General features: G+C 41.3%; 1 protein-coding gene across 4 annotated transcripts in view; it reads right to left on the bottom strand.

Annotated features, from left to right (window-relative positions):
* Positions 1-23699, bottom strand: part of abcc4 (ATP-binding cassette, sub-family C (CFTR/MRP), member 4) — a 492919-nt gene that overhangs the window by 107508 nt on the left and 361712 nt on the right. For all 4 annotated transcript variants that reach the window (XR_007247792.2, XM_048533436.2, XM_048533434.2 and 1 more), the window contains exons 24-26: positions 19931-20031; positions 4156-4347; positions 41-196 (exon numbers count right to left, since the gene is read on the bottom strand). Coding sequence is in view for 3 of the 4 variants with exons in the window: in XM_048533436.2 (XP_048389393.1) it covers positions 41-196; positions 4156-4347; positions 19931-20031 (449 nt within the window). In the remaining variant the exon portion in view is untranslated. The remainder of the gene's footprint in view (positions 1-40; positions 197-4155; positions 4348-19930; positions 20032-23699) is intronic.

Genomic DNA, 23699 nt, shown 5'->3' with positions numbered 1-23699 from the left:
ATACTAGGACACATCTATTTTAGATCAGCTCATACAATACCTGTGGAATGATGGACATGCTATTTCGCAGGTCATGTAAACCTAGTTCCGAGGTCACAAGGCCATCAATGATGATTTTCCCTTCTGGTTCAGCAAGGCGAAACAAAGCTGAGATTAGCGAACTCTTTCCAGCACCTGTCCTTCCAACAAGCCCAATCTGCAACAGCAAGTATCATGAATGAGGTTACAATTTATTATATATTGTACCATTGTAAGCTGGGCTGGATTTTCATTCTGGGGAAAACAGGTTTAGAAGTTATAATTAGAAATCAGAAACATTAAAAAGCAGTAGGCTGAATTTTAATTCAAGGGCTTCGATTCTGCTTTTGGATTAAACTCTGGATAAGGAAACCAGTGTTGGGAGACACTGGATAATATTTTCAAGGAGGCAGTCTTCTGGAATGGTTATCCACAGTGAGGAAAGCCAGCAGGAACATCCAGAGCTCTGGGTGTCCAGCAAACAGACTGGGCAAGGTAGATATGATGGAGGCATCCTCTAAAAGTTCCAGTACATACAGCTTAATAGGATTCTTTCTAGGCTGTTTTGCATCTCTGCTATTAATCACCCCTATAACTGGCTTGCTGTTGTGAGGCCACTGTCGTGCTGTACTCTGCCTGCAGTCACATTGGAAGCAGGAATATACCAGTATGCTGGCTGGAAGCACAAAATTGCTGGAACCTTCAAACGCATCCTTCACAACAATGCAAATCCAGCCCGGCTTGTCAAAGACATGCTTCAATTAAAAAAAATGCTTATCAGTTTGTTCAGAGTAATACTGAACATTTAAAGAAACAAAATGAGCATTATGGATTGGGAGCAAATATAAAAATTGCATGATCCATTGGAAAGCAGGAATGTGTAGAAATAAGATAAAACTTAATAAAGCTTGACTAAAATGCATCCTACATTTAAACTAATTCCCTATTTTGCCTGAAAAATGTTGATCGACTGGCCAGAAGGCATGTATGGAATTGTATTGAGTCAACATCTCCAAAAGAGGAATGGAAAATAGTTATGAAAACATTTATTCTTTTATGCTGCAAATTTACGTTATGTTATTAGAATCATAGAATTCCTATAGTGTGGAAGCAGGCCACTTGGCCCATCAAGTCACACTGTCCGTCCAAAGTGCGTTCTACCCAAAACCACCTCCCTACCCTATCCCTGTAAACCTGCATTTCCTATGGCTAATCCACCTAGCCTTCACATCCCAGGACACTATGGACAATTCCACAATTGCCCTTTGAAGCTTGGCTAACCAAATAATCAACTATCTGATTTTAAAATGTTTTTTTCCTTTTGAAAACCATTTTATTCCAAGAAAATCTCAAGAATTGCTATCAGATAATGGAATTCACAAATCGATTGTCCTTTCTAAAAGAAAAAATCACTTGTGGCAATGTAAAGTTTTGTTGAAGACGAAGGGGCAGCACGGTCGCTCAGTGGTTAGCACTGCTGCCTCACAGCGCCAGGGACTCGGGTTCGATTCTACCCTGGGGCAAATGTCTGTGTGGAGTTTGCACATTCTCCCCGCGTCTGCATGGGTTTCTTCTGGGTGCTCTGGTTTCCTCCCACAGTCTAAAGCTCTGCAGGATGGGTTGTCTGGCCATGCTAAATTGCCCATAGTGTTCAGGGATGTGTAGGTTAGGTGGGTTATAGAGGGGTGGGTCTGGGTGGGATGCTCCAGGGTCAGTGTGGACTTGTTGGGTCGAAGGGCCTGTTTCTACACTGTAGGGATTCTATGATCAAGATGATCTATGGAACATCATAAAGATTAAACAAAGAAAAAAAACAAAAGAACTGAAGGTGTTGGAAATGAGAAGCAAAGCCAGAAATTGGTACAAATTTGTGCTGCTGTCAGAAAAGCTCCCAAAATGATATCAGAGGATCCTGTAAGAAGTTGCCACTGGAAATGGCAAAAACTAATTTCACTCTAATTTCCCTCCCTTCACTCAAAGTTCATCAGATTTACAGCCATCATTTATTGGAATTTCTAGGCTATTACTTCGAACTATGCAGCTTTTTAATAAGATTTTGCCCAACTTTACAGGGAGGTTATATTAAAGTAGCAAAGTCTTATCGCAATTGTACTGGGCATTGGTAAGATAATTAGAGTAATGTGTACAGATGTGGTTTAGTGGGTAAGTGTAGAATTAGGAGACACAATTTCAAAATAACCAGAGATGAGGAGAGTTTGAGACGGTTGTTAATCCTTGCAATTTGATAAGTGGGATCATGGAGGCAGAATCATTAAACATATTCAATTGTCACAGTCTGCAATGTCACAGAGGGTGAGTAAGACTGACGGCACTGCTAATACTGTTGCCCCAATTCAGTGGCCAATTATTGGACACTTAGCATTTATTTGGTCATTTTAAGGGTCACTTCCCACCTGGTCTAAATTTTGAACTAGCAGAAGGAATTCATAGGCAAGGGGTAAGATCCCCAGGTCCACTCTCTATATTCCTTAATCCCTTCTAACCTGATGCTCCCTGCAGATGAGAGTTACTCTCCCTGACCCACAGCACTTGTCTGACTTGCATTTCTATTTACGTCACTGTCGCTGCTGGGGCCCCAGAACTGCAAGCCAGAGTGCCACCATCTCTCCGAGCCGAGATTTCTGTTGGGCTCTCCAGTTCACCTCATGCAGATGACTCTGGGTTGCTTAGATTGTTGGCGATGCACTCCCCAGAACACTTGAATTGAATCATTTATTGAATCATTTATTGTCATGTGTATTCAGTATGAAAAACAGTGAACAGTGTGTACTGTTGCCATGCATAAGGCACCATTCTCATTAAGTCAAAACGAAATAAAAAATAAAGAAAAATAACCTAAAGAGAGTCCAACTCTGGGCTTCACCAGCGGACGCCATGCCACCAGTAGACTCCCGCTCAGGGTTTCAGAACACACCATACCATTGCCAGAGGGCCTGCTCCGGGGTTCACCAGTTCACTCCACATGAAAACAAGAGTCCCACACCAGGCTTTACAGGATGGCTGACATTTTTCATGCTGCTTTTGAAAACGCCGTCGCTGCTCCAGAACCTGCTGAGGCCAATTTCCAATTGAAGGGCTCTCTTTATAAGGTAAGTTTGAGTGAAAACTAAATAAATCTGAGCAAAGAATAAGAAGAGAAAGAAAAAGCAGACAAAGAGGACAAGCCCATGCAAAGGAGACCAGGTGCTGCCCACTCTGCTGCTCCAATCTTTCTGCGAACATTATTGAAAACCCTGGCAATGGGAAAAATCCTACTCCCGTGGTTTCAATGTGTCATCATTTGAGGAAGGGTCATCGGACCCGAAACGTTAAATCTGTTTTCTCCTCCACAGATGCTGCCAGACCTGCTGAGCTTTTCCAGCAATTTTGTTTTTGTTCCTTATTTACAACATTCACAGTTCTTTTGGTTTTAAGTTTAACATACAGGTCTATGGGAAGAAAGCATGTGACGGGAATTAATTTTACATTTTTCTAATGAGGAGCCAGCGGACAATAGGTTGAATGGCTTCTTCATTTACTGTGGTCTTATTTATTTCAGTGTATATTATTCAGTGCCTAAGCTGTGAATAGAATCCCTACAGTGTGGAAACAGACTATTTGGCCAAACAAGTCTACACCTTCCCTCTGAAGAGCATCTCACCCAGACCCATTGCCCGACCCTGAATTTCCCTATGTCTAACCTGCCTAACCTCAATTCATCAGTAACCTCTACACAATATTTGGTATTGATAAATCCTCTGCATTTCTACATTGATATAAAGGAAAGCTAAGTAATTTAATTTTATTATTTTGACTGCACATGTACAACATACGTACTCAAGTGAAGATTAGTATCAGGTGATTTTGTTTTAATTTTGAAATTGGAATGAAATTTTCACGGCCATTAACTTGTTAGCAACAGAATTAGGGAACATTCATAAAGACCTTTTATAGAGAATACTGCTTGGAAACTTTATAGTATTTTGATTTTTCTCTTTCTCAGTTTGTTCAGATGATTATTTCGGATAATTATACAGCACAACACTAACAATAAGAATTAGCCAATAACTAACTAAAATCTGATTTCTCCAATAGAGACAAAGTGATTAATTGCTGAACAGTAGCTAGCTTGCTTACCTTTTCTTTGGATCTGATTGCTACATTTAGGTCCTTTAGAATAGGCTCACAATCTGGACTGTAGCCAAAGTTAACTTTTACAAAGTCAATGACTCCATGGTGTGGCCAGCCATCAGGTGGGAGCTTGTATGATTCCCATGGTGCTTCACTTTCAAGTTCAGTGTAGTCCAGCACTCGCTCCACTGAAGTCATCTACAAGAAGACATATATTAGAAAGATGAGGAGGAATCTGGCAAGCACAATAAGTCAAGCTACTTCACTTCACACAAGATTTAAACTAAAACCACTTTACTTGGAACAAAATATCCAATTGCCAGCTGTGAGCATCTAACATAAAATAAGCACTCAACACATTAGTCACAAAATGTTTACCAATGATTCAATACATAAACACAAAATATTAATTAAAAGCCTTACCTTTGTGTGAATTTCAGAATCAGCCATGTGTCAGTGATATTACTCTAAGCCTTGAGTTGGATGATCGTGGAGTTTAGCCCCACTGCAGACTTAATACAAAATTTAAGTTGACACTGCAAGTGCAGAACTGATGTGGCATTGCACTCTGAGTTCGCTCTCTCAGTTGCTTGAAAAAATCCTGGGGACTCTTTCAAAGAAGATTAGCAGAACTCTCTAAAGTCGTCTGGAAAACATTTATCCTCAATCAATGTAACTGAGCAGATTACAAGGTCATTACCTCATTGCTGTTTGTGGGACCTTGCCATGTGGGAATCTGCTACAGTCTTAGAATCATAGACTCAAACAGCATGGAAAAAGACGCTTTGGTCCAAATCATCTGTGCCAACCAAACATCCTAATTTAACATGGTCCCATTTGCCAGCATTTGGCCCATATCCCTCTAACCGCTTCCGATTCATATACCCATCCAGATGTCTTTTAAATGTTGTAATTGTACCTGCCTCCACCATTTCCTCTACCCTCCATATATGTACCATCATCTGTGTGAAAAAGTTACCCCTCAGGTCCTTTTTAAATCTTTCCTCTCTCACTTTAAACTTATGTCCTTTAGTTTTGGACTGCTAATCTTAAGAAAAAGACATTTCATAAGTACATTTAAAAGATGGGAGCCAAACCTATACACAGTACTCGAAGTGTAGGCCCACCAACAGCCTGTAAGGAAATTCAAATGTATAAATATACAACAAGGTCACTGAGACAGATTATTTAATCAACCTATTTTTTGTGCAATGAAAGATCAACAGAAAGATCAGAGGCTAATGTTTTACTTGCTGTAGTTTGTATTATAGCCCAGTAGTAGCCAGTCTTTGATAGATCCACCATTTCGGCTGATACAGCAATAAAACTGTGGTCAAATGTTAAGAGCTCTTTCTAAATGCCCTTGTGTAGATATTAAAAGACCAGAAGTTTGTAAACAATGATCCTGAAGAAGGATATAGTGGGTCAGTTGGAGACAACACAAGGTCAATGCAGAAGGGGAAAAACAAAGATTGAGAGTGAACATCAAGAAAAGGCAACAAGGTTGGTCTGGAGATATTCTACAGCTTGAGTATTTTCTGAAGAAAGTAACTGAAAGACTTTTAGAGGAATGAAGGCCAAAAGGAGGTACTTATTGAAGAAACATGGGTCTTGCCTTCTGGCTGAAGATACTTCAAACAGATCTACCTTGGCAGAACAAATCAAGGAGACCATAGGGCCACAAGACATACAAGTAAATGTAGGCCTTTCAGCACGTACAACTGCTCAGAGTCTGATGAGATCAGGGTTAAGAGGGAGGTGGTGGCTGCTGCCAGTACAACAACAAAGCCCAGGATTCCTTATAGGGTCAGCCACAGATGACTGATGGCAGGGGAAGTGACTCCACCCAAAACACCAACAGGATTTACTTTCCAGACTTCCTGCAAGGCAGACCCCACCTCACCACTGAGTGAATACTCAAGTTGGCAGGAGGAGGCCCGTACGTAGATTTAACCAGTGCTAAGTGGGAAAGCAGAACACTGTTTAACTGCCTAACTTGCTGTGTAGGAGGTCATCAAATTCCACCCTAAGACAAAGAAAGGGAATCTTCTAATGTCACAATGCTTCAAAAGCACTTAATAAATTCCTTGGCACTTTAGGTCGCCACAAGGCGATGAAACATGCTAAATAAACATAAGTTATTTCTCCTTGCTTTTGTCACACCAAGTCACAGTCAGAAATGAGTAACAAGCCAGGTGATGTACCTGGTTCAGTGGGACCAAGAAGCACAATTTTACTTCTGTTATCTCAAATAGACAATTCACTCACACAGGAAAGCGACAAAGGGAATCACAACAGCTATGATTTTGGTATCCATATCTGTAAGGAATACACACTGGAGTTCATGATATGAAAACAAGGAAAACATGAAAGCAGTCTTAGAAATAGTAAGTTTCAGTACATCGACAAAGGTAGGCACGACAAAAATACAAGTCCAGAAAGTGTGACAGAAATAACTTTTTAAACTCTGTTCATGGTGTTGCTGGCTGGCCCAATATTTGTTGCCCACTCCCTAATTGCCATGGAGGTGGTGGTCGTGAGCTGCAATCTTGAAGCATTACAGTTCTTGGAGCATTGAAACATCCACGGTGCAATAAAAAATGGAGTTCCAAGATTTTGACCCAGCGACACCACTGGAATTGGTCTTATAACATGCAAGTCAGGATAGTTCATGGTTTGGAGGGCAGCTAGTGAATGATGGTTACAGGTTCAAATGATGCTGTTGAAGGAAACTAGGTGAGTGACTGTAACACATTTGTCAATGGTACACATTGCTGCCATTGGGTGCACTGTCAGAAGATGTAAATGTTGAAGGTCACGGGTAGGGTGTCAATCAATGGGTTCCTCATGTATGGTGCTAAGTTCAGTGTTTTTTAAACTAGACTCATCCAGGCAAGTGGGGAGTATTCTATCACACAATTCACTTATGTTTTGCAGATAGTGAACAAACTTTAGAGAGTTGGGAGGTGAATTACTTGCCACAGAATTGCAATCCACTGATCAGCTCTTGTTGCCAGAGTATTTACATGCTGATCTAGTTCAGCATCTGGTCAATGATGTTGATACGAGTATTTAAAGATGGAAATGCCAGTGAATTTCAGACAACAATGGTTAGATTTTCACTTGTTGGAGATAGTCATTCCCATGTATTTGTATGGTGTGAATGTCTCATTCAATGAAGAGTTAATTAGCTGCTGTGTTGCTCGCATTATGCTGACTAATGCTACTTTATAAAGAAGAGGAGAATTACACCATGTATTGCACAATTTATTACCCTGATAAGGTATAAGCAGTAAAATATTAGGCCACAAATCTAACTGCTGGATGAGGTCAGAGCATAATTGTTCTTCTGGCTGCAGCTCAAAATCTCACTTTTTGCCCTCCGTTTTTGAAATTGTGTAATTGGTAAGGTCGATCAAGAGTTGCGTCGTTTTGATCCAATGTGTCAAATTCAAATTTTTCGAACAAATATTTGTCCTCAACAAATTTGTGTTAGCTCACTTAAATAAATGGCTGTCCATGTTCTCTTGGATCATTGTCTACCAAGGCTTCACCATCACGCCACACTAAATTACTGGTTTGTAATTGTATCATTTAGTCTTCTGACCTTTTTAGAACAAGGGTGCAACAATTACAATTCTCTGATACTACTTGATTGGAAGGTGGTAGCCAGCTACTTCACAATTCTAATCCTTACTTTCTTCAGGAACCTAGGATGAATCCATGTGGATTGAGCCGTTTATCTAATTGAAGTATCACCAATCTTTCTACAAAGATTGCAAGTCATAGAAGTAGGCTACTCGGCCTAACAAGTCTACTCTGCCAGTCAATGAGATCATGTCTAATTAGATAATGCTCAACTTAATTTTCTGCTTTATCCTCATAAACTTTTAACCTGTTATTGATTAAAAACCATCTATCTCAGTAATGAATATACTTAATGGCCCATCATTTACTCTTCATCTATTTTTACTTCATCACTGATAGCCTACTCGTTTGCAGTAGATTTGGCAAAATCCTTTTCCTTCGTAAACACTAACGCAAACAACTGATTCTGTATCTTTTCCATACCTTCTGATTCCACTAATAGATCTTCAGCTTGCTCCCTAATTAGCCTTATTACTCACAGAACCCTTTAATGTTAAAATGTTTTCAGATGTTTGTCAGTATGGAGTTTGTAATTTCTCCACGTGTCTGCGTGGACTTCCACCAGGTGCTCCGGTTTCCTCCAATAGTCCAAAGATACACATGTTCCAGGGATTGGCCGACGTAAATTAGCCATAGTGTTCAGGATGTATTGGTCAGGTACAATAGCCATGGGAAATGCAGGGTTACAGGGATAGGGTAAGGGGATGAGTCTGGATGGGATGCTGTTTGGAGGGTCGGTGTGGATTTGTTGGACTGAACAGTTGTTTCCACACTGTAGAGATTCAATGGGATTCTATGGAAGACCTTCATATTCCTGTTTATGTTAACTATCAAAAACAATTCTCATCTTTTCTCCATGCTTCATTCCTTTCTCTGTACATATTCACAGCCCATTTCTTCCTTGTATAGTTAAACTGGCATCGATCATATACCCATTTCCATGTTTTATCCTACTCTCAGACTTAATTCACTTGTAAAGATAGATTGGAGAAGTCAGGACTGTTTTCATGCAGAGAAGAAGGTCATAAGGCAATTTAACCCAAGTTCAAAATCATGAAGTGTCTGGACAAAGTAAATATGAAGGAATTGTTTCCATTAGAGAAAGAATCAAGAAAAAAGAGGCTTAACGGTATAAGCAGAATTAAATTGGCAAAAGAAGATAAAACAATATAAGAATAAGTTTCTTCATGTGGTACTCATGCATCTAAGAGTGCTTAGGTCCGGAAATACGTTATGTGATAGATAAAGGCAGGTTTACTGGAAGGTTTGAAAAGGGAGTCAGATGGCTACTTGAAATGGAACACCACACAAGGTTATGGGGGCAAAGCTAGCACAGCAGTTGATGCAAACAAGATGTGCCAAATACCTGGGGTGCTCTGGTTTCCTCACACAGTCCAAAGATGTACGGGCTAGGTGGACTGGCCATGCTAAATTGCCTGTGGTATCCAGGGATATTTAGGTTAGGTGGGTTAGACATGAAAAATGCAGGGGCGGGAGAATGGGTCTGGATGGGATGTTCTTTGGAGGGGTGGAATGGACTTGTTGGGCCGAATGGCCTGTTTCCACACTGTAGGAATTCTATGATAATACCAAGCCTATAAATTTAAAGGCCAAAATTAAATTTATGGGCGGCACGGTGGCTCAGTGGTTAGCACTGCAGCCTCACTACGCCAGGGACCCGGGTTCAATTTCAGCCTCGGGCAACTGTCTGCATGGAGTTTGCACATTCTCTCTGTTCTGCATGGGTTTCCTCCAGGTGCTTCGGTTTCCTCCCACAGTCCAAAGATGTACAGGCTAGGTGGATCGGCCATGCTAAATTGCTCATCGTGTTCAGGGTTGTGGGGGTTATGGGGAATGGGTCTGGGTGGGATGCTTCAAGCGGCAGTGTGGACTTGTTGGGCCGAAGGGCCTGTTTCCACACTATAGGGAATCTATTCTAATCTAACCTCCTCTTGCACTGTAACAAATTTAAGATTCGGTGAATTCTGATCTCTTGTCATGTTAAAAACTTTGTTTGCCTTCCCTTTTTCACCTTTTCGGAATGCATCTCAACAACATCTGAAGTTAGTCATTACTCCGTTATATTTCTGTTCAACAGACTCTGGGTAGATCTCTCAACTTGCTGAAATTAGCCCTCCCCAATAGTTCCCAATGCATGGCAGTAGTGTATTGGGAGTGCCGCTAGAAAGTAATCCAGTAGTCCAGGATGATGCCCTGGTGACATGAGTTCAAATCCCATGATGCCATTTGGTAGAAAGCTCATTGTATTAACGATGATCATGATGCCATTTTTGTAAACCTCATCTGGCTTGCAAAAATCCTTTAAAGAAGAAAATCAGTCATTATTACCTGATCTGGTATGTGTGACTCCAGACCCTTAGATATGGTGGTGATGGTGGAGGGCTTTTTTTTAAATTGGAAGCCCATGACCAGAGGTGTATTACAGCGCTCATTGCAGGGACTCTTACTGTTTGTTATTTAAATTAATCAATGAATCTAGGAAGCATAATTTGTAAGTTTGCAGCTGACACAAAAATTGATGGTGTTGTTGCTAGTGATAGGATGGTCACAGGCGACTGTCTATTTTACCAGCTGAGTGATATCAGACTGACGGAATTTAATCCCAGAGATATTCTGGTTGGTCTATTAAGAGAAGGGCATACACAATGCATGGAAGTGATTGAATGCATGCATTTGATAAGGTTCCCCATGGAAGGCTCATTCAGAAGGTCAGGAGGAATGGGATACAGGGGAACTTAGCTGCTTGGATACAGAATTGGCTGGCCAACAGAAGACAGCGAGTGGTAGTAGAAGGAAAATATTCTGCCTGGAAGTCAGTGGTGAGTGGGGTTCCACAGGGCTCTGTCCTTGGGCCTCTACTGTTTGTAATTTTTATTAATGACTTGGACGAGGGAATTGAAGGATGGGTCAGCAAGTTTGCAGACGACACAAAGGTCGGAGGTGTCGTTGACAGTGTAGAGGGCTGTTGTAGGCTGCAGCGGGACATTGACAGGATGCAGAGATGGGCTGAGAGGTGGCAGATGGAGTTCAACCTGGATAAATGCGAGGTGATGCATTTTGGAAGGTCGAATTTGAAAGCTGAGTACAGGATTAAGGATAGGATTCTTGGCAGCGTGGAGGAACAGAGGGATCTTGGTGTGCAGATACATAGATCCCTTAAAATGGCCACCCAAGTGGACAGGGTTGTTAAGAAAGCATATGGTGTTTTGGCTTTCATTAACAGGGGGATTGAGTTTAAGAGTCGTGAGATCTTGTTGCAGCTCTATAAAACTTTGGTTAGACCGCACTTGGAATACTGCGTCCAGTTCTGGGCGCCCTATTATAGGAAAGATGTGGATGCTTTGGAGAGGGTTCAGAGGAGGTTTACCAGGATGCTGCCTGGACTGGAGGGCTTATCTTATGAAGAGAGGTTGACTGAGCTCGGTCTCTTTTCATTGGAGAAAAGGAGGAGGAGAGGGGACCTAATTGAGGTATACAAGATAATGAGAGGCATAGATAGAGTCGATAGCCAGAGACTATTTCCCAGGGCAGAAATGGCTAGCACGAGGGGTCATAGTTTTAAGCTGGTTGGTGGAAAGTATAGAGGGGATGTCAGAGGCAGGTTCTTTACGCAGAGAGTTGTGAGAGCATGGAATGCGTTGCCAGCAGCAGTTGTGGAAGCAAGGTCATTGGGGTCATTTAAGAGACTGCTGGACATGCATATGGTCACAGAAATTTGAGGGTGCATCCATGAGGATCAATGGTCGGCACAACATTGTGGGCTGAAGGGCCTGTTCTGTGCTGTACTGTTCTATGTTCTATGTTCTATGTTCTATGTTCTAAGTCCTGAGGAACAAAGGGAGCTTGGTGAAGAAGGCATCTGGGATGCTCGTCTTCATTAGTCATGGTGTAGAATATGGGAGCAAATCTCCCTTGCTCCCAACTTTATAAAACGTTGGTTAGGCCACAGGCGGAGTATTGTATGCTGTTCTGGTTGCCACACTATCCGGAAGAAGTGAATACACTTCAGAGACTGCAAAGGAGGTTCACCAGGATGTTGCCTGGAATGACATGTCTCAGTCATGAGGGCAGACTGGATAGGCTTTGTTTGTTTTCCTTGGAGAAAAGGAGGCTGAGCAGTGGTCTGATTCAGGTATACAAAATTGAGAGACATAAACGGTGTGAATAGTGAGAATTGCCTCCCTATGCAAATTTGTCTAAGAACAGAAGGCACAGGTTTAAGCTGAGGGATAAGTTGTTTACAGGTGAGGTGGAACTGGGTATTAACACACAAAAATCACCTTCCTCCGATGTGGAGCCCACCATAGCAGGTAAAAAGCCAAAGCAGAAACAATTGTATTCATCTTCAGCCAAATCAATTCATTCCACACAATGTCAAGAATTGGCTACAGACACTGGTTTCCGCAAAGACTGCAAAACACTGATGATTAGAGAATGGCAAATGTTATTCTGTTGTTCAAGTAAGTGAATAGGGAAAACCCTGGGAATTACAGACCTGTCAGTCTGGAGCTCCTTACTGCAAATAGCTTGGATGGGGCAAATTCTAGAATTTCCTCTCTAACAGCATTGTGGGCCTATCTACACCTAGTACATCACAGTACTTCAAGAAGACATAGGTTTGTTGACATGGCTAACTTCAACTTCCCTAATATCGACTGGAACTCCTTACTGCAAATAGCTTGGATGGGGCAGATTTTATCAGGTGTGACTAGGAAGGAGTCCTGTCTCAATACGTAGATAAGCCGACTAGAGGGAAGGCCATATTGGATTTGGTCCATGCCAATGAACCAGGCCAGGTCTCCAATCTCTCAGTGGGAGAGCATTTCGGTAATAATGATCACAACTCCCTGACCTTTACTATAGTCATGGACAGCATTTTGGTAATAATGATCACAACTCCCTGACCTTTACAATAGTCATGGATCAGTCTTACGTATGTGGTGGGCAAATTATTGGAGAGGATTGAGAGACAGAATTTATGATTGTTTGGAAAAGTATAGTTTGATTAGAGGTAGTCAGTATGGCTTTGTGAGGGGCATGCCTCACAAGCCTTACTGAATTAAGGAGTAAGCAGGCAAGGGATTCAGGGAATGCAGCTGTCTGGATACAGAATTGGCTGTCCAATAGAAAACAGAGGGTGGTAGTAGATGGAAAGTAATCAGCCGAGAGCTCAGTGACTGGTGGTGTTCCACAGGGATCTGTTCTGAGACCCCTGTTCTTTGTGATCTTTATATATGACTTGGATGAGGAGAGGAAGGGTGGGTTAGTAAGTTTGCTGATGACACGAAGCTTGGTGGAGTTGTGGATAGCGTGGAGGGCTGTAGTCAGTTGCAACTAGACATTGACAGGATGCATAGCGAGGCAAAGAAGTGGCAGGTGGAATTCAACCCGGAAAAGTGTGCAGTAATTCATTTTGGAAGATTGAATTTGAATGCAGAATACAGGGATAAGGGCAGGATTCTTGGTATTGTGGAGGAACAGAGGAATCTTGAGACCCATGTCCATGGATCCCTCAAAGTTTCTACCCAAGTTGATAGGGTTGTTAAGGCACATGGTGCTTTCTTGGTAGGGGGATTGAGTTTAAGAGCCACGAGGTTATGCTGCAACTCTATAAAACCCTGGTTAGACCACACTTGAAATACTGTGATCAATTCTGATCACCTGTGATAGGAAGGACGTAGATGTGGACAAGGTGCAGAGGAGATTTGTCAGAATTGGACGAAGGTATAGGGGAGATGGCAGAGGTTGGTTCTTTACACAGAGAGTGGTGGGTGTGTGGAATCCACTGCCAGCAGTGGTAGTTGAGTCAGATACATTAGGGACATTTAAGCCACTCTTGGACAGGCACATGGATGTCAGTAAAATGAAGGGTATGATGGTTAGTTTGATGTTAGAGCAGGATTATAGATTGGCACAAATATTGTGGGCCAAAGGGCCTGTATTGTGCTGTACTGTTCCACATTCCAAGACCGCTCACCACCAACTTCTGAACGACAACTAAGTTTGGGCAATAAATGCTGGTCCAGCGAATGAAACCCACACCCACTGAATAAGTATGAAAAATCCAAACAATATGGAACAAATCACACAAAATTGACAAACCTCATTTGAAAGTACTGAATATCAGGCATAAATTAAACTTAGCTTGAGTTTCCAAGTTCTTTAAAATTAATTGTGAAGGAAATTCACTCCATCATCAAAAATAGCCCTGGCACAGGATGAAGCAATCGTTGTTGCACTTATTTGCAGGCCAATAAATTACTTTTAATCAAACTGTTAAGATATGTTACGGCACAGCTCTGGTGAAGGTGGGACTTGAGAGGCATAGATAGAGTTGATAGCCAGAGACTATTTCCCAGGGCAGAAATGGCTAGCACGAGGGGTCATAGTTTTAAGCTGGTTGGAGGAAAGTATAGAGGGGATGTCAGAGGCAGGTTCTTTACGCAGAGAGTTGTGAGAGCATGGAATGCGTTGCCAGCAGCAGTTGTGGAAGCAAGGTCATTGGGGTCATTTAAGAGACTGCTGGACATGTATATGGTCACAGAAATTTGAGGGTGCATACATGAGGATCAATGGTCGGCCCAACATTGTGGGCTGAAGGGCCTGTTCTGTGCTGTACTGTTCTATGTTCTATGTTCTATGAACACTGTGGTAGGGACACAACCACTCTGCCAAAAGATCTTTAACAAAGCTCTGACAGTTAAACTGATAATGGTAAGCATGGAATGCGTTGCCAGCAGCAGTTGTGGAAGCAAGGTCATTGGGGTCATTTAAGAGACTGCTGGACATGCATATGGTCACAGAAATTTGAGGGTGCATCCATGAGGATCAATGGTCGGCACAACATTGTGGGCTGAAGGGCCTGTTCTGTGCTGTACTGTTCTATGTTCTATGTTCTATGTTCTATGTAACACACAGGTTTTAAAAGATTCTGAATGCAATTCTTTATGATTTACAGAGAAACTAAATACTCAAATAAATCTTGCAGATGGTTACAGAAATTTACCAGAGCTACTCGAGTGGGTTTAAACGAGTTTGGCAAGGGTATGAGACTCTAAGCAACAATGAGACAAGAGAGAAGGTTGAAACTGGTAAAGAAGTTAAAGACAGCAAGTTAAATAGACAAGGCAGGAGTGTGACAGTGAACAAGTGAAGACTGATGAATTAAATTGCATTTATTTGAATGCAAGAGGGCAGATAAAGATAAAGATAGATAAAGCAGATCAATTTAGGGCACGCGACCAGGGTATCACCGCTATTAAGAAACAGAAACCTGGCTGAGCGACGGCCAGGACCAGCACGTTAATGTGCTGGGGTACAGATGCTACAGAAAGGGTAGAAGGAGAGACAAGAGGGGAGCTGGAATGGCATTTTTGATTAGGTAAAATATCCGGTAATACTTAGACACGATATTCCTGCAAGGTCGTCCAGTGAAGTTGGGTGGAATTGAGTTAAAGGAGGGAGACGATCACTCTGATGGGAATGTACTATTGGCTCCCCCCAACAGTCAGCAGGAAATTTAATAGCAAGTATATAGGGTGATTGAAGACATTTGTGAGAATAATAGGGTTGAAATAGTATGGGATTTTAATTTGCAAAACATAGATTGTGACTGCAAAAATGTTGAGGGCTTAGATTGGGAGAAATTTTTAAGTGTTCAAGCAAACTTTCTCAATGAATATTTACATGAATCTACTAGAGAGGGGGAAAAACGTGACCTCTTCTCGGGAAATAAGACAGGGCAAGTGACTGAGTATTAGTGGGGGAATACTTTGGGACCAGTGACCATAATTCTATTAGCTTTTAAATTAGTTATGGAAAAGAATAAGCCTGGTCCACAAATTAAAGTTCTAAATTGTGGCATGGCAAATTTTGATGGTATTAGACAAGAACTTTCAAAAGTTGATTGAGAGAGGTTATTCACAGGTAAACAGACGGCTGGCAAGTGGGAAGCTGTCAAAAGTGAGATAACCTGAGTTCAGGGTCAGCATGTTCCTGCTAGTGTGAAGGGCAAGACCGGAAGGAGTACGGACATGTGGATGACTTGAGGTATTAAGGCTCTGGTCAAGAGAAAGGAGGCATACATTGAGTATAGACAGCGAGGTTCAAGTGAATCCCTTGAGGAGTACTACAAGTGTCGGAGTACACCTAAAAGGGAGAAGCGATAGCCTTGCAGATAAGGTTAAGGAAAATCCAAAGAGGTTCCACAAGTATATTAGGTCAAAAATAATATGACGCCAGGTTATAGTTCACCAGGATTATTTAAAAGTTTTCAGAGTCTTGTTCCTCCTTCAGGTGTTCAGCGAGAGAGTGGCATCAGACGCAGAGTTTATAAGCAAAATATCAAAGGGTCATAGAAGTGATATGAATATATTGAACAAACCTAAGTTAGCTGTAAAATCTTTAATCAGTTAGCAAGGATTAATATGTAAATCCCAGAATTATTTTCAAGTCACTGCCCCAAGATAAATAAGTTTTTTATCAGTTTACCTGGGGTGATATCCCAGATCAGACAAAGTGTTTTAGGAGTGAGGCCTTGTTTAGAATGCGGCTGTGTATTAACCTGGAGTCAGGCTGGTTTTATTTCCAAAGTAGGAATTTATAAAATGCCACATTGATTGTCTACAAAGGATGCTCAACCCATCAATCACCAGTTCCGAAGTGTCACAGCAATAAAACTATACAATGGCCTCCTCAGAAGATAGACGTGGGATATGACCGATTAGTTACCCTTTGTCATCCAGTAAATCCTGGGAGCAGAGAAACTACACCATATTCTTTGCAGTCTTCAACACATTACCAATGACGATGAGCACCTTCCCTACGCCTCCACTTCCTGCCTTTAAATGACTGCCAAGCCTTTAGCAGACTACTGTGTGTAGCAAACTACCCAGCCTTCAGGACAACACCATACAACCTTGTCATGGCAACCTCTGCAAGGAATGTCAGATCATTGGCATGGATGTTACATTACACATAGGAACACCATCCACAACTTGCATGACAGATACTCATGTGACTCAGTCAACATTGTCCATCTCATATGCTGCAGGCAAGGATGCCCCAGGGCATGATATGCTGCCAAAACCATGCAGATGCTACAATGGATGAATGGACACCATGCAACAATTGCCAGATTGGGATGTTTCCTCCCGGTGAGGAAACTCTTCAGTTGTCAAGCATTCAACCTTGAATTTTCAGGTAAACGTCCTCTAAGGCAGGCTTTGGGATACACAACAACAGAGTTGCCAAGCAGAGGGTGATAGCTAAGTTTGGTTCCCATGAGGATGCGCTCACCTGGGATCTTGGCTTCATGTAGCATTACAGGTGACTGCACCACATTTTACACCTCACGTACACACTCACACACATACACACACTCTCTCTCACAGAAAAACATTCACATACACATACTCTCACAGTCACACAGACCCTCTCTCATACATACACACGTAAATCTATGGGGTGAATTTGCGTTTGCAGGTTTGTAACTGCAGATACATTCCATTTTGCACAAAAAACACATGATTTGTAGTCAATGTGGCATTTTATTAATTCCTACTTTGGAAATAAAACCTGCTTGACCCCAAGTTAATACACAGCCAGGTTCAGAACAAGGTCTCACACCTAAAACACATTGTCAGACCTGAGATGTCACCTCTGGTTTACTAATAAAACTGTTGTTATCTTAGGACAGTGACTTGAAAGAAATTCTGGGATTCTAACTGATTAAAGATTTAACAACCATCTGAGGCATGTTCAATACATTGGCATCAGTACTATGACACTTTGATCTTTTGCTTATAAATTCTGTGCCTGATGCCAGCTCTCTCACTGACAACTGAAGAAGCAACGAGATTCTAAAAGCTAATGTCTTAAAATAAACCTGTTGGACTATAACCTGGTGTTGTCAGAATTTTGACCTTGTCTGCCCGTCTAATGCTGGCACCTCCACATTTTAGGAACTAATAAGTAATTAAGAAGAGAATAGAGTCTCCTGAAGATCGATGAGGCCATGCATGTGGAACCAAAGGGGATGGGTGAGTTTCTAAATTAAAATTTCTCGTCAGTATTTACCGTGGAGCAAGGTACGGAAGCTAGGGAACTTGGGTAAATAAATAGTGACGCCTTGAAAGACCCCACATTACAGAAGAGGAAATGTTGGAGATCTTAAAGCACATAAAGGTAGATAAATCCCTGGGACCTGATCAAGTGTATCCCAAGACATTGTGGGAAGCTAGGGAAGAAGTTATAGAGCTCCCAGCAGAGATGTTTGCATCATCGACAGCCATGCGTGAAGTGCCAGAAGAATAGAGGGTAGCTAATGTTGTGCCATTACTTATGAAAGGCTGCCAGGAAAAACCAGGGAGTTACAGACCAGTGAGCCTGACATCAGTAAGGGTAAGTTGTTGGAGGGGATTCTCAGAAATGGGATCAACATGCATTTGGAAAGGCAGGACTGATTAGGGATAGTCAGCATAGCTTTGTGCATGGGAAATCATGTCTCACAAACTTGATTGAGTCTTTTGAAGAGGTGGCCAAGATGATAGATACAGGCAGCACAGTAGACATTATCCACATGGACTTTAGCAAGGCCTTTGCCAAGGTATATGTTTTTGTAAGGCTAGATCACATGAGATCAAGGGAGAGCTAGCAAAATTGGCTTGAGACTAGGAGACAGAGGGTGGTTGCAAAGGGTTGTGGTTCAGACTGGTAGCCTCTGACCACCTGTGCGCCACAAGGATTGTTTCTGGATCCACAGTTATGTGTCATTTATATAAACAGTTTGGATGAGAATATAGGAGGCTTTGTTAGGAAGTTTGCAGATGACATCAAAATTGGTGGTAAAGTGGATAATAAAGAAGATTATCTAAGAATACAATTGGATCTTTATCAACTAGTCCACTGGGCCAAGGAAAGGCAGAATTGCGATGGTATTTAATTTAGACAAATGTTAGATGTTACATTTTGGTAAGAAAAACCAGGGCAGGACCAGCCCAATTAATTGTAGGGTCATGGGGAGTGTTGTTAAACAGAGAGATCTAGGTGTGCAGACACATAGTTCCTTCAAATTGACATCACAGCTAGACAGGAAGGTGAAGATGATGTTTGGCATGCTTGTGTCCATCAGTTACAGCACTGAAAACAGGAGTTGGGACATCATGTTACAACTGTTCAAGACAGCATTAGGCCACATTTGGAGTACTGCGTATAATTCTCGTCTAAGAAAATGTAATATAACTAGAAAGGGTGCAAAAAACATTTACAAGCGTGTTATCAGGACTAGATGGCTTGAATCATAAGGACAGACTGGATAGGTTGGGACTTGTTTCCCTGGAGTGTAGGAGCAGGTGAGCTTATAGAGGTTTATAAAATCATGAGGAGGATTGTTAACATGAATACTAAGGTCTTTTCCTCAGGATAGGGATCTCCAAAACTAGACAGAATAAGCTTCAGGTGAGAGGGGACAGATTTAAATGGGAGTGGAGGATTACTTTTTTCATACTGAGGGTGGCGCATATATGGAACGAGCTACCATGGGAAGTAGTAAAGGTGAGTACAATTACAACATTTGAAAGACATTTGGATAGATACATGGAAAGGAAAGATTTAGAGGGATTTTGGTCAAATTCAGGCAAATGGGACTAGTTCAATTTAGGAAACCTGGTTGGCATGGGAAAGTTGGGTTGATGGGTTCGTTTCCATTATGTCTTCCTCGATGACTCTATATCAACGTTGAATGGTAATTTCTGCAATTTCATATCAGGTTACTTACAGTCAGGTCAGTTGAAATTGTGATTCAAAATTTTTGTTTGTGATGTACACATTTTTAGCTAAAATAATTAAATACTGAATATATGTAGGAATATTTTTAAGGCAAAAACTTTTAAAACTTGTTTCAAAAAGTGCTTAAATGCACTGGTTCAGAATAGATTTTATATTTGGTGATATGCAGATAAATTTGAACTGAATGTTGAGGGGAGGAACTCTTCTGAAATTGGATTCAAATTGCTCCTAGATCACTGATTGTGGCAAAAGCAGAAACTACCCACTGGACAATTAATTAAATTTTTGTAGTTCGCTAAATAACACATTTTAACAGCACTCTTACCAGATTTTCAACTTCAGCACTTTGTCGCACTCCCCATTGAAACATGCCCATTAGCGTGACAGCATACGAGAGAGCCAATCCAACCTGTCCTGCATCTAGCTCTGTAAGATGGTTAAAAAATGATAGAAGCAAGGGTCAATATGCTACCGTGAAAATAATTAGAAAATTTATACAATCATTTATAAAGAATAAGTCCATTTTTGGGATCTTTTTGCAGGAGTTTGACTGATTCTAATTTCCCTATAATGTTGGCTGTTGATTGTAAATCCATAGATGCCTGCGGTTACACACGAGTAGCTAAAAGTATGATCATGCAAGTTTTCAGAAGTATAACCAGTGGACATAAATCTGTGAATTTTTGGTTTGAAATGTCACACATTAAAATGCCACTTAGCAGTGAGGGGGAAATGGACATTGGGGAAAAAGCCTTGGTATGGTATTGCTGGGCAATATTTTAACTCCCTAGCACCCATTTAATTACAGAATTAAAATCCTGTTCATTGCACCACACAGAAGGGTGCATTGCCTTCTGCATAATTCCTTACTGAAGACGGAACGTTCAGATTTTCGCTGATGAGTCATGAGCCTTGAATTAAGAAATTTCACATCTTAGCGGTCCCATCTAGTTTTAGGGACCCTATTAGCTCGAACTTTCATACTGTTAAGATGTGTCAGGATTGAGAGTGGGGCCTACTGACACCAGAAGGCCATGAGAAGGGTGAGTGCAAAGGTAGATTGATTGTGGGTCTCTCAATTTCCAGCACTTCTGTCCTAATTGTTTTAGAAGCAATTAGGCTCTCCAGCTCTCTCAGTACTTTACCCCACCAAATCCTATACATGTAAAAATAAATAATCTAATGTAGCTCTTGCTCATGCACATAAGAGAACAAAAAAATCTCATTCATGAAGTCTATTCAAAGTTTTCAAATCTCAATTGCTCAACTTTTACAAAAACAAACACAAATTCATTCTTCACATGAAATACAGCCAATCCTTTAATCACATCTTTAAACCGTCAATCAACTCTGCGACTCTCAGCCCTTGCTGAACTCAGCCACGTATCATGGTCACATAACAAAGACGTCAGAAACAGTCAGCAAAGAGCTCTTTTGAAAACAGAGGCGTAGAGTCACTCAGCATGAAAATAGACCCTTCAGTCCAATTCATCGTGCCAACCAGACATCCTGGTGTCCTTTCCTCAGCATTTGGCTCGTATCTCTGTAAACCCTTCCTGTTCATGTACCAATTCAGATGCCTTTTAAATGTTATAGTTGTACCAGCCTCTGTGACTTTCTCTGGCAACTCATTCCATACGAGCACTACTCTCAGCATGAAAAACTTATCCCCTCAGTTCCTTTTCAAATATTCACCCTTTCATCTTCAACCTATGCCCTCAAGTTTTGATCTTACCCACCTAAGAAAGCAACAATAACTAAATATGCTATCTATGCTGTTTGTGATTTTATAATTGCAGTAGCCTATTCAGCCTCTTACTATAACACAAACCCTCCAGTCCCAGCAACATTCTTGTAAAATTTTTCTGCACCCTCTCAAGTTTAACAAAATCCTTCCTATAGAAGAGATAATTCTTTTTTGTTAACTTAGACTCGATGAAGGAAGTCCAAGCAGTGCTTACTTCTGAACTCACACTGACAGCTTAAGATTATTCTTTCCCTCCACTCCCCACCCATGTTTAAAAAACAAGGGATTTAAAAGAAAATAAAGAACATTAGACTATCATGTCCATGATTATCTTTGGGTACAGGAACAACCTTTTCTTCTCTGATAGAACCTAGCACATGATTAGCAGATGGTTTAGAAAAGTCATCCATAGACATTGGGATTTGCTGTTAGTTTCACATACTCCAGATCGACAGTGTGGTCATGGTCAGCAAACACTGGTACTGCAGAATAAAGAAAGGGATATTTGCTTTGGTCCCATTCTAAGGTTGCGATGGATCTGCATCAATAGCAATCTAGAATCATGGTCTGGTCCTTCTCCTCATAATCACGAAATCTCTGAAAATAATGGGGAATCAAGAAACTCACTAAAGTGAGTTAAACCTGAGTTTGTGAGAGCTGAGCCTAGTGGCAATATCCACACCTAAGTTGGAAGGTTATTGGTTCAAGTCACACATCAGGATTTGAGCACAAATTTCAGGCTGAGGTTACAATTGATCAACAACTGCATTATCAGTTGACAATAAATTAAGGTCTGACCTACCCATTCACATGGATGTAAAAGATCTGTGGCCTAGTGGTTAGCACCGCAGCCTCACAGCGGCAGGGACCCGGGTTTGATTCCAGCCTTGGGCAACTGTCTGTGTGGAGTTTGTACATTCTCCCCGTGTCTGCATGGGTTTCCTCCGGGTGCTCTGGTTTTCTCCCACAGTCCAAAGATGTGCATACTAGGTGGATTGGCCATGCTAAATTGCCCGTACTGTTCAGGGAATGTGTGGGTTATACGGGGATGGGTCTGGGTGGGATGCTTCAAGGGGCGGTGTGGACTTGTTGGGCCGAAGGGCCTGTTTCCACACAGTAGGGAATCTAATCTAACCTAATCTCCTAACTGAAAATAATCAGGATTTCCAATGGTATCTTGATCAACTCTCAACCAAATCCACCATGTTACTATCCATGGTATCATTCTGTGCATAAAATATACATGACGGATTGCTTCTAAATACTACTAAACAAAATTAATTTGTCATGCTGCAGCAATGTGGGATGTCTCAAGGGTAAAAAAAGATGTGGCATAAAAGCTCATTTGCCCTAGATTAATTCTTAAAGTCAGAGAAAACTAAAATCAAAACCACGTTTGCAGTGTTTCTCACAACCACGATGCTCTATTGGCACCATGCACATTGGAATTACAATCATTGATATAATGCAGGGAATGCAACAGTTAAGCTGCAAACAGCTGTATATCCAAAATAACACTGAATGAATGACCAGATAGACTGGTTTAGTAATCTTGGTGGAAGGATAAATGCTGGGGATGAAATTAGAAAATTTTGCCTGCACTTTGAAAGATACTTTGGGGTCTTTCACTTCCAACCGAGAAGATAAATGTGACACAGTTTACCATTTTATCTGACATTTGATAATTCCTCCAGTATACTACTTCCTCAATACTTGGTTACTGCACTGAAATGTTAGTCCAGATTGTGTGTTCAAAGCAGCATTTTTCCAGAAGACTACTCTTGATTCTTTTATTTACCAACTCTATCATTTTTATTTTTGTTAATGGGATGTGAACTCGTTCACAAAGCTAGCATTTGTTGTCCATCCCAAGTTGCCTCGAGTCAGCCGCATTGCTGACAGTCTGGAGTCACAAATGAAGCAATTAAAGATGACAGGGACCCTTTCCAAATTGACATACGTGAACCAGATGGGATTTTACAACAGCCAACAATGTTCCCATGTTCATTATAAAAATAGCTTTTTGTCCCAGATGTTTGCTGAATTTAAACTTCACTGTCTGCCATGGTAAAATTTGAAACCCATGTTCACTGACCATTAGCCGAGCATTCTGGATTACTTGTTCAGTGACAATATCATCGTATCACGTCCTCCCTGGTATGGGCAACTACACTTGGTTAAGCAATAATTACTAGGGAGCAGACAAAGATATACCTCCTCCATCCAAAAGCAACCGTAGAACTCCTTGTTTCCAAACATTGAGAGTGATATCAGTGCAATGGGTAGAGTCAATGTGACATGGATATTAACACCTTTGAACCATCACTTTAGACATACTCTCATCTGT

Source organism: Stegostoma tigrinum, chromosome 6 (genome assembly GCF_030684315.1).
Source record: "Stegostoma tigrinum isolate sSteTig4 chromosome 6, sSteTig4.hap1, whole genome shotgun sequence".
Lineage (NCBI taxonomy): Eukaryota > Metazoa > Chordata > Chondrichthyes > Orectolobiformes > Stegostomatidae > Stegostoma > Stegostoma tigrinum.
The sequence above is the reverse complement of the archived record's forward strand: the minus strand, read 5'-3'. Positions and strand labels throughout refer to the sequence as shown.